This window comes from Zeugodacus cucurbitae, chromosome 6 (assembly GCF_028554725.1).
Source record: "Zeugodacus cucurbitae isolate PBARC_wt_2022May chromosome 6, idZeuCucr1.2, whole genome shotgun sequence".
Taxonomy (NCBI): Eukaryota; Metazoa; Arthropoda; class Insecta; order Diptera; family Tephritidae; genus Zeugodacus; species Zeugodacus cucurbitae.
The window spans coordinates 35,869,924-35,882,472 of record NC_071671.1 but is presented as its reverse complement, the minus strand read 5'-3'; the positions used below and the strand labels follow the sequence as shown (position 1 = coordinate 35,882,472).

The 12,549-nt window shown below is 33.8% G+C and overlaps 1 protein-coding gene across 10 annotated transcripts in view; it reads right to left on the bottom strand.

The window, feature by feature from the left end:
- Nucleotides 1-467: 467 nt before the first annotated feature.
- LOC105218986 (protein apterous) overlaps nucleotides 468-12,549 on the bottom strand; it is a 75,176-nt gene continuing 63,094 nt past the window's right edge. For all 10 annotated transcript variants that reach the window (XM_054235148.1, XM_054235150.1, XM_054235145.1 and 7 more), the window contains 4 exons: nucleotides 6,474-6,647; nucleotides 6,134-6,387; nucleotides 5,601-5,794; nucleotides 468-857 (listed from right to left, as the gene is read on the bottom strand). In XM_054235148.1, coding sequence (XP_054091123.1) covers nucleotides 684-857; nucleotides 5,601-5,794; nucleotides 6,134-6,387; nucleotides 6,474-6,647 — 796 coding nt within the window. In that variant the 3' untranslated portion in view covers nucleotides 468-683. The remainder of the gene's footprint in view (nucleotides 858-5,600; nucleotides 5,795-6,133; nucleotides 6,388-6,473; nucleotides 6,648-12,549) is intronic.

Below are 12,549 nucleotides of genomic sequence, written 5' to 3'. Positions count from 1 at the left end.
TATGAAATTATGCATAAAACAATCAAAATCATTATTATTGTAAATAATTATACGCACTTTTATGATCTAACTTTGTTTATGCATACATAAAATTACTTAAATCAGTAATATTTCTTATAATATATGTAAATTTATGAAACAGTAGTTGCCAGAAGTGCTAGAAGTAACAAGTTAGAATTTAGGTATTATATTAAAATTATATTCTCTATGGTGTGTAATTACATCCAAACGCATTTACAAAAATTTCGGCCCATGCGCATAAGATACATACATATGTATTATTGGTTGTGTAATGCTTTCAGAAGTTTTCAATGTGGCTATTGACATGTTGAGGTTGTGAACTGGTATGCACATACCAGTACAAATATACAAATGTAGATACAGAATGAAAATCTACTTTGTTCAATTTATTTAAATTAAAATTTATATAGTAGTCTACGCTATATTTGTATGTATGTATATTTATAGGGATGTGTGTATTCGCTTGAATACATACGTGTGTAGGCGGTAAATTCCCTGCCGTGGTTTTTGCATTGGAGTCGTGCGCTTGCGCAAAACCGGGTGCTCTAAATTCTAGACTACAGCTACGACTATTGAAACGGCTGTATTATTTATAAAGCAACAACATAAGCATACTGATTAGCTCAAAGTTCTCTGTGTGGAAGCAGTAATGGGCATATCTGCTACTCTATGGTATGCTGAGGGGAGCCGCTACCGCCGCCCATCATGAAAGAAGTAGGACTATGTGCAGATATGTTATCTAAATCCAGAGATCCATCACCTTTTTCTAGCATACTGGAGCCATCTTGCTTCATCATCATACGCCTCCATTTTGCTCTAGCATTTTGAAACCATACCTACAAAAAAAGAAACCAATTATTCGGATTAATAAATGTGTATAATACAGCAGAGTTTAGAGTTTAGACTTTAGCAATTTTCCAATAACCTGGCTCGTATTTAAGATCAAAAGAGCATTAATAATGTTAGTCATTTTTACTATACTTATGGGACGAAGCTGTTTTAGAACCTCGGCAGTAATAGATCGTAACCGGGGATTTTTTTGTTTTTCAGGATTTTGATTTTCTTACTTAGCTTATTGCTTGCGGGAATTGAGATTTCATTGCTTCCTTGACTGGAAACAGTAGGATAATCTACATTTGATTCATAGGAGGAGAATATTTTGGCTAATAAATCCGAAAATACTTCCCCTTTTTTGAACTTTTTGGTTTTTGTAGTCTTTTACAGCTTTTCCAAAGAGAGTAATTGGAATTTCTTACGAATATATTTTGCAAAACATTAATTTTTAAACCTCTTAATTTTCCGATTAAGATCTTTCGAAACTTTATTTAAAACTGGCAGGCCCGGCCACACGTTTTTGTGGCTAGGTATACATTAAATCAGTAAATTTTTCAATAACGTGATTGTTCTATTGCAAAGTCGAGATTGATTTATGTTACGCAGCATGGTGACAATTCACACTACTATTAATTGCAATGTGAGTCGTGATAGTCCAGGCAATTCTAAATTATCATCCTGGTTTGTAGCTGTGTCAACTCTTCTTTTTTTACCACCATTCAATCAGACATTTATTGTTATTATATTGTGGTTTCATGTCAGGAAGAACACGATGAATAAGCTCCTCTTTCGAGTCCATGAAGTGATAGAAATTTTTGGAAATGTTATTAATCCATCGGTGTGTAAACTGAGACCCTAGGACTAAAACTAGCCAGATCGGTTTGGCCGTTCTCGACTTTTTGCGAAACTAACGAATAGCAATTCAATTTTATATATACATATTTATGTATATTTCATATTTTTCTCTCCGTAAGAACCATCCTTGTACTTCAAGGAATATTCTAAAAAAGACTTAGAGAAATCGGTTCAGCTGTTCTCGAGTTATGCGCTTTGCAACACATTTAGCGATTCACTTTTATATTATAGAATAGATTTATCAACTGGGCATCAAATGTCACTTACGCCGTAGCTTAATTATTTCTCTTATATGATTGGGATATTGAGAGTTCACAGCTAATTTCTTTAGTTTCGGTCAGATTCCAGTTGTTCTGTATTTAATCTAGAGTCATATTTACTTTTTTAACATTCCATAATCCTTCTGAAGTATTCCCAATCTGTACGTTTACTGCACAGGTCGCTGTTTTCTCTTTTAGGTTAAATTGATTGGAGAATAATCCGAGGTTAGGTCGTAATACTGATTAATCGACAGAGAGTTCTGGGATATTTTGCCGACAATGAAAAAATCTATCAGTCTGGAATCTTTGGTAAGTTTCATAGTTTTTAATTATAAAATAAGTGATGTAAAATGTGTATCCGATATCATACATACAAGCTTATATGACATTTGATGTATGAGGTCAAAGTTGAAAATTTTATATTTCAATAAATACTGGCACAATTTTTTATATTGATATATAACCTTTTTGCATGAATATTTCCTCTCATTAAAATAAATATATATCTCATGCCATTTAAGTATTTTTTCTGAAATATTTACACCGCAATTAAATAAATACGCATATAGAGATCCATATAAGGTAGCTTAACCAGTATTTTTCGAAATATAAAGGTTTTATTCTTTTCGATCATCACAACATTTTCATACACCATTGACATAAGAAGAAAATGTGCGAATATTTCGATTTTGGGAGCTAACTGCGAAAAACAGAGAATATCGAAAAAACTTGTTTGGTCCTATCCAGCCCGGTGTATATATATATTTATATATTTGGCGAAGGAACCGTTTAGGCGATTATATCCGAATCCTCCGTTTTGTAAGTAACCAGTATTTTTCGAAATATAAAGGTTTTATTATTTTCGGTGATGACATTTTCATACACCATTGACATAAGAAGAAAATGTAGATTATATCCATATTTTGGATCTTCACTTCTTCTTATTAATATTATCTGCGAAAACCGGAGAATACCGAAAACATTTGTTTGGTCTATACATATTTATATATTTGGAAATTCCAAGTGCAGCTGAATGTAAATATGAACCCAATTATATTTGCAAAATTAATAAATAATATGAAAAATATTATTGATATGAATATAAAAATCATTTTAGGTCGCAAATAATCAAATAGAGTACAATTTCGGTAAATATTTTACTTGATATTTGGCACATGATATTTTGCGTTATAGTAGTAATTGTTGTGAAAAATAAGGCAATAAATTCGAAATTCATCTACGATTTCTCTACTAATATTTTACAGAAGCCAGAACTAAGTCTCTTATGGGTTTTACATATCAATGTGTATTGAAGATAACACCTGCACGAAACATTATGCGTGCTTTATTCGACCAGCAAATTAGGTTATTTTGTATGGAAGACATAGCCAACATAATTATGTTGGCTTGTCATAAGCTATCATAGCTTGAATACTGAATTAGAACATTAATATAATTAAGCAAATTAATTCCCAGGCACAGTGCCATCTCTATCGTAGGAACGAAAATCGTTATAATTTTTATACTCTCGCAACAAAGTTGGAAAGAAAGTTTGCCCGAAAATGGGCAAAATCGGACCATTGCCACGCCCACAAAGGGCTAAAACCAAAAACACATAAAGTGTCTTTGACCCACATATTCGTCATATATATGGAATAAAGTCCGTTGAAAGTTGGAAACCCTAATATTATGTTAAATGCACCGAGGTCCTCATGTACGATATATAGCGGCCTTGAAAACCTATAGTCCGATTTCGGCGATTTTTAGAAGGGTGATGCCACACTATAAAAGCAGTATTTATGCAAAGTTCTGTTCCGATATCTTCACTAGTACTAACATTATATGTTGCAAAGTAAACGATTCAGACCGACTTCAGAGTTTTGGTATATGGGAAGTAGGCGTGGTTGTGAACCGATTTAGACTATTTTCACAAAATATCATTGGGAAGGTAGGAAGATATTATGAACCGAATTTCATTGCAATTGGTCGAGCAGTTTCGGAGATATGGTTTTTGACCCATAAGTGGGCGGAACCACGCCCATTTAAAATTTTGTATACCATTTTGAGTGCACCTCTTCTGCACCTTCTTTATAATAAAATTTAAGGTTTCTGTTGATTTTCCTTACTGAATTAAAGCATTTTTAGTAGTTTTCAACATAACCTTTGTATGGCAGGTGGGCGTGGTTATAATCCGATTTCCTCCATTTTTGGACTGTATAAGGTAGTACCTAAAATAAACGACTCTAGAAAGTTTCCTTGATAGAGCTTTAGTAGTTTGCGAGATATGTACAAAAAACTTAGTAGGGGGCGGGGCCACGCCCACTTTCTCAAAAATATTACATCCACATATGCCCCTTCATAGTGCGATCCTTCGTACCAAATTTTGGGAAATTATGTGTTTTCGGTTTTAGACATATTGTGGGCGTTGCAGTGGTCCAATTAAGCCCATTTTCGAACGTAACCTTCTTATGGTGCCAAGAAATACGTCTTCCAAGTTTCATCAAGATATCTCAATTTTTACTCAAGTTACAACTTGCACGGACGGACGGACAGACAGACATCTGGATTTAAACTTTTCTCGTCACCCAAATCATTTTGATATATATAACCCTATATCTAACTCGTTTAGTTTTAGGACTTACAACCAACCGTTATGTGGACAAAACTATAATACTCTCGTAGCAACTTTGTTGCGAGAGTATAAAAATAGACACCTTTAACTTCAAAATCCATTAAAAATAATCTTGATTTATTAACCTGAACAATTACCAGAACAAATTGCGTTGTTGCTGCAAAATTTTTCAAAAAATTTCTGATGTGCATTTAACTTTATTTTTAGAAAGTACAGCTAAATTTTTAGGAAAATTCTGTTTGCAAATAGGAAGTTTAGACAATCGAAGAGGCCAGCGGTATACTTTTTGACAAAAAATCGTGAGATGGAATTTGTTATTTTTGGCCTATGGGCGGAACCATTATGCGTTGATAAAGATGTTGAGTTTTTGGAATTAAAGATTATTTTTAATAAAAAACTCTTAAATGCATGGGATAAAAAGCTTTATTTCATAAACTGAAGATGTCTTCAGCATATAACACTTATTTTTTTCTTTGAAAAACGTAAAACGTTTGATCCACACGGAAAAGTTAACATATATGATTGTCAACGCATCGTTCGTTTCTTTTCTTTCAACGGGTGTATATTCAATATAACTAAGTAAGCTTTATGTAATTAGGAATTAAAAGTGAGTGATATTGATCTATAAATCGAAATATGTATTAATGGACCACAAGGTGTTTTGAGATGCCAGCGGTAGCCGTATTCGGAATATTAAAAATTGAAAAAGCTAAGGCAACAACGGAAAACCATCGCTGTACAGTGTTAGACTTGGTCAATAGTTATAACATGTAAATGAACTAATGACGCGACTCCAAGTTAACAGCAATACCTACATTTTGACATGTGAAAACGAAAATCACGTCCATAATGCCCATAATTATATAAGGTTATTGGAAGGTTTGCACAGCAAAACCCCAGAACGCAGACAGCAAGCGGTTCAATTTGATGAATGCATATACAGCGTACTATTTTAGTGATTATTCGTTAATATCAAACATATATGGTATTTAACTTACTTGTAAAACTCTCTTTGGCAGCCCTGTTTTTTGGGAAAGTTGTTTCAAATCCTTTGCATCCGGATTATGGTTTATATTAAAGTAAGACTTCATCGTACGCAATTGGTGATGCTTAAAAGAGGTTCGCATCCGTTTCGTTCGAGAAGCAGTCATTTGAGATCCACGTCCAAAGTCTAGATATTCCGTATTTAAATCTATAGAAAATTAATGCGAAAAATTATCCCATTATAATTTCCGGGAAATTATTCATATCACTAAATACTAATAACAACAAAAAAAGTGATACTATCACTAAACTATACAACACTCAGTTGGCTATTGGACCCAAACAAGTTTTTTGGAGAGATTGACTGTGTGTTGTTCTTGTTGATAACTATGGTAGTACGGTGCACTATGATCCACTTTTTGGTGGAATTTGTATTTAAAACTGTTGGTATGGAAGTATTTGTATAGTGGTTTTGAAACCACTGTCAAGTCAGTTCGGTAATAAGGACGATATATTAGGACAATGATTGTATTTTACTTTTATTTACCCATATTGGCAGTGAGTCCTTCAATATCCTTAGGTTTCCGTTTACGAGGTCTGCCTTTTTGCCGCGGCGCCTGCGTTAGTCCTGAGATTACATGTGAAGTTGGCATATATATGCCACTAGGAACAATACGAGAGGGATCTGAATGTGGACTTGAGGACTCATTTTGTGGCGAATCAAAATCAGCGCAATAAGGGAATGGGCCTCCAAGTCTTGTTGACGCTGAATCGCCTTCGCGAGCAATGCTGTAATGAGTTCTGTGTGGAATGGATATAAAATATTGATTATTATATTTTTATATGTAAATAATACAGAGTAGGTGAGTATTCGGGGAAAACTTTACCTGCAGTATATGAGGGCATCTATAATTCCATATTGATCACCTTTGGTTAATGGCGCGTTACACATCGTACAACAGAAGCAATTTACGTGAAACACTAAGTTTCTGGCCCTCATCACTAATTCTGTTGAACTAATTGATGCGCGACACTTTGAACATCGCCTCGTCCCAAAGAAGCTGCAACAAATTAGTTAAACAATTGAATAACTCACAATACTGTAAATCCGTAACTCAAATATGTAGAGTTATAAATCTCAATGAGTTTGTTTAACTACTTGATTATTGTATGTTAGAATATTTATTGTGTTTAGATTTTTCATTACTTCATAATCTTTTACAATCTCCAATCTTCAGAGGCTTCTCAATTGGAGGATACTATTAATTATTTTGGTGCTTATTAATATTTAATTTGTCTGCAATGTTTTCTTTCAAGTAAAACAAAATGCGTAATTTCACCATTTCCTTAGCCATAGTTTCAAATACAGTTGAACTTCCCTAACTCGAATCACCATAATTCACAAAAAAATTTCGAGTTACAGAGACTTCGAGTTGTGGAAGGTAATTTGACATATATTGTCAATTCAAGAGTTCGAGTTATGGAGAACTTCGAGTTATAGAAGTTCGTGTTATGGAAGTTCATCAGTATCTCATTAACGTTCAATATATCCTCTGATTGACATAAGAAATAAGTAAATGAGTTTAGATTATTCGGTTTGATGTTATCCGGAATATTTTAACGCAAAAATAATTGAAAATAGTATTCCAAACGGAATGAATAAAGGAAGACACCCTTTGTACTTAAGGAAGACTTATTGAATTAATGGCTACATACGTGTTCAACATATTGCATAATCGCTACATTCTCACAAGTTGCGTGATTATTTAATGTTAGTGGCCGCACGAACTTAGTTCTTCATTACTTTTTTACGTTGATTATTAGAATGATACTTCCAAATGAATCACAGTAATTTTCGCACGTACAGCGGATATGATTCTAAGGTTGGCATACATTTGTCTGCCTCTAAATTATAGCTAAGTAAAATTATAACTTGTTTTTTAGAACTCGTAATATCGGTATACTTGGTATACATACGTATAGAATATTGGGTATACACTGCTATATTATTGAAAGCAATTTAGTGCATGCTACTGTATTTAATTTTAAATTCGCCATCAAAGAGAAGTTCATACATATTGCAAAGTTAAATGAACTAAATACATTCACAAAGGCGGTATATTGAAAATGGTCGTAATTTTGCTCCGAATTCATGTTTTCCAAACATGCTGAGCAATTGTGATTTATTTATAAAATTCGCCATGGTTTGTTTACATAATTACATGTGCGAGTATATTTTTAAAATTAAAAAAAAAATAATCGCTGAATCATTCATTGCGATTCTACCGACATTAGTATTTTGGGATCCCTCTTCAATCGTTTTAGAATCACTCTTTACTCTCAACAATATATCTTTCAGACATCGGTATCAACTTAATCAAAGAGAAACTGGGTCATTAGTGATGACAAACTTCAATCCAAAATACTTTAAGACTATTTCATTCTTTCAACGACAATTATTGTTCTCTATTTCGTATTTAACAAGTGAAAATGAAATTCCTTAATAAATAGATAGAAATTTGTTATTAACTTACTGTCGAATAATTATGGTATCAATGCTAACAGCAACCATCTTATTTCGATAATTTGTATAAACCTTAAGCTTCAAATAATTATTGACTACATAAAAGGCTTTCGCCATAAGTTAAGGTTTTTTACTTTTCTTAATTATAAAACAATTGAGGACTTTAAAATAACTTTGAAGGATGGTATAGAACTGTTGGCCTCATAAATAATGCGAAACATGGGCATAAAATTGGTATGTTTTCAGATGCATACATTTAATATGTACATGCATAGGTATGTACATATGTATGTAAGTATGTAAGTCTGAAAGTAAAGTAACAATATAAATACTTTATAAAGAGAATATGATGTTAGTTCCTACCAAGTCACCTCTAGCGCCAAAAAAAAACTCCCTACCAATCTGCTTGTCCGGTTGTTCGCCACATCGCCACCAGAGAAATATGAATTATTATTATTGCCATGTAAAAGAGCAGGCAAGATGTCAAAGTGACATCTTTTAATATATGATTATGCCTTTGAGTGCTCGAAATCTGATATGTGCGCTCGCTCGTGATGTCGCTACCCTCACAATTGCCAGTGAAATTCCCACACAAGCATGTGCATATGGACGGCTATATAGCGTAGATTTATGAACATGTTGTGTACATATACATATACACATATACATGTATTTATATGTAAATATGTACATGTGGAGATGTAAAGATGTTTGTATGAGTTATAGAACTTGCAACTTCTGCTCTTGAAACTGTTGCTGCCGTTGAAGCTGCTGCTGTTATGTGGTTGCTGCTGTTTCTGGTGACATCCAATCGCCCGCCAAGCGTGAAAACAGCAATGAAGCAACTAAGCAATACGGAGATGGTGAGTGAGTCTAATCTTGTCTGGCGACGTATCAGGGTCTACGATTTCAGTGTGGAGCTTCTGTAGTGGTCGTGTCGTGTACAAGTGCCAGTTTGGCTTTTCTGCTTTACTTGGTGCGGAACAAAGGGGCGGGCAGATATCTGATGAAAAATATGTGGCTGATATGTTGCGTTTCGAAACTGTAAAACGCAAATTCGTCTTTGTAAGAATCGGCAAAAACACAACACAATAAAACAATAATACTCTATAGCGTTCGGATTGATACCTCTGTGTTGACACCAAAGCAAGCAAGCCAATCGGATGCTTTCATATTACACGTTAGTGTTATTATTTTAATAGCCCATAAAGTGCAGTGATTATGTACAACCCTAACAGGTATTTGAAATACTCATTTGATTAATAAATCACACATATCGATCATATCATATCATATTTACTGTATAAAGTCGATCGGGACAAGGTGCAAGGTTTTGAAAAAAAATTATTCGTATACATTAATGTTGTACCCATTCGATATTATGCACCAGCGCTTCTTCCATTCATCGAAACGTTTCTCAAACTCAATATTTTGGAGGTTATCCAACCTTTATTGCATTTGAATTGCTTACTGAACAGCTGAAATTTTGATTTTCTTTTATTTTTTATTTTTATTAACATAATAAAAATCATTGTTTGTCCGGGATTCACGCCAAAACTATTGAACCGATTTTAATGAAATTTTGCATACATGTGCAGTTTGATATAACTTGAGAGATAGAATAGTTTACATTTAAAATATTAATTACAATGTCCATCCGCTTGTCCAGTCATAACACGACTACATGGTATAGTAGTAGATGGCCAAAATCGGAATACTACAACGATTAAAAATTAAAGTTAAACAAAAATGGGATATAACAAAGCTACACATTAAGCTGTAAATTTGTGATTAATTGTTAGGCATATTAGCAGGTCACAGACCAAGAGAGATTTTTTATACAGTCCACCAAAGCTGACGAAAAACTTCGAAATAATATTTTATAGTAGCGAGAGAAGAGCATCACTCAAATAATGCACAATGGGCGGGGCTCGGACCACTACTCTTTATTTGATCAATATTGGGCATTATTATGTTACAAGGGATGAAATCTATTGTATCTTCCAATATAACATAACTTTAATTTCTGTCAGCACTAATGAAGATATCAGAAAAAAAACTTGGCATAATATTAGCATTTTAATTTTTAGGAAACGATAATCTTTTCGGTGATAGGGTTTTTCTACTGCCTGTGGATTCCCGACAAACTTTTGCCGATAATTCTTCGCTCAACTTTCGCCGATGATATTAACACATGTATAAAACAATAATTTTAATAGATAATATCACATCATCAAATAGTTGACTAGAATATAATTTAACGTACGCCTTATCCACAGCAACACGTGTTCCGATCACTAGTTTAATAATATTTTCTGATTAACCGAATATTCAAATCATTGGAAAAACTGTTGCGGAGTTTTAATCTAACTGTGGGAAATTGCATAATCTAAATTAAAATTTAATATACACAACTTGGTAAATCGCATTTTAGTTAAATATCCGAGGTACATAAAACCAATACGAAACACATCAACATACTTGATTTTGCCACTGAAAAATAAAATGTTTATAAATTTTGGTACGTACATGGTCCAACTTTAAATGAGTCTAACTTTCCCTTAGAATAAAAATGAAATTATATAACAAAGATATATGTATATAGTTTCGTATAGTGAAGAGAAAAATTAATTTTGTTGACGAAATTCAGTCTTGAGATTCACCATAGTTGCAATCGAAGGCGGTACACTGATTATGGCGATCTTCCAATTGTTCAATAACCTGTCTGTAGTCCGCTGTGCCTTACTCACCAAGTACATTGATTTGTGATACGAGGCCGTTTAGCACAATTTCTTCCTCCAATAGAGCTCTTGCCGAGCTTTCCATTTCAAGGTAGTCGATGAATATCCAAAAATATAGACGTTTGTATGCTGTTCGATAACATTACTAAAAGTTCATTCAGATGACTATTGATTGGATTTCGGATTGATAACAATCATTTTGGACTTAGTGCGAGTTTCAGTTCCAAACACTGCTCAGAATCATAAATTCATTGTTATTGTCGATTTCTGGGGCAGAGCCGGATGACAAAAAAATATTGTTAATTAACAAACGGATTAGATCTCATTAACCAATGCATGTATTAAATTTGAATTGCGCTCTCCTGACTTTAATATCAATATATTAAACAGTGGAATCAAAAGGGCAACTGGTCAAAGTGTGAAATAATTCTTTAGATTCTTAAAATTTGCAAGTCTATCAAATTTTACGTCTCGCACGGTCTTAGTCCTTATATATACTCATTTTGCAATACGTATATAATTTTGCTAGTCACCGATTTGATTTTGTCTCCAATTTATTTAGTTACTAACGATCAATAAATTTTGTTTTCAAAAAGATGAATCGCTGCCTATTATCTAATACACAAATAGTACCTTGTGGGTAATTGTTGCGAACTCACTCAAACTCTAAGCAACATCCATTATCATCGCTATCGTCACTTGTCTTTGTCAACCAGGAACATATGAGAACTCATCATACGAAAACCATATAAATAACGTGAACTAAGTCAATATTTCGATGTTTGCTTTCACACCTCAAATATCTAATAGATTTATGGCAATGACGTGAGGAACGATGATACGGCACTTTCTTTTATTTATTCTTATTAATTTTTTTACGAATCTTACACTCAACTTTTACTATATTTCGCCCTTGCGTTTAAACAAAATATATTAGCTATTCTAGTTTCTGTAAACTACTAATAACTCCAGCTTTCGGATTACTATTTGAAGATGTTAAGCAAACTTCGTAAATATTTGTTAAAAATATTTTTTAATATAAGTCTTGCATAAATATCAAATACCCAAAATTATTTATCACATAATTTTTTGTAATTTTTTTTATTCCTTATATATTCATCCGAGGCTCTGTTCGGTTTTTTTTTGTGGAGATTTTTTTTAAGTGATGGGTCCCAAACATACGCACAACCGCAGAAGCGGGCTTCGCCTTCTCACTTTAGCTCGCCGTTCGATACCAAACGAGGTTTCAGACAGGGTGACTCACTATCGTGCGACTTTTTCAATCTATTGCTGGAAAAAATAATACGAGCTGCAGAGCTAAATAGAGAAGGTACAATCTTCTATAAGAGTGGTGGTGTCTGGTGGTGAACGAGGACAACACGAAATAGCTCCTGTCATCAAACAAACAGTCAGCGCACTCGCGTCTTGGCTCCCACGTCACTGTTGGCAGTCACAACTTTGAAGTCGTAGATAGTTTCGTCTACTTGGAAACCAGCGTTAACAACAGCAACAATGTCAGCCTCGAAATCCAACGCAGAATCACTCTTGCCAACAGGTGCTACTTTGGACTGAGTAGGCAATTGAAAAGTAAAGTCCTCTATCGACGAACCAAAATCAAACTCTACAAGTCGCACATTATTCCCGTCCTGATGTATGTCACTGAAGCGTGGACGATGACAACATCCGATGAGACGACTC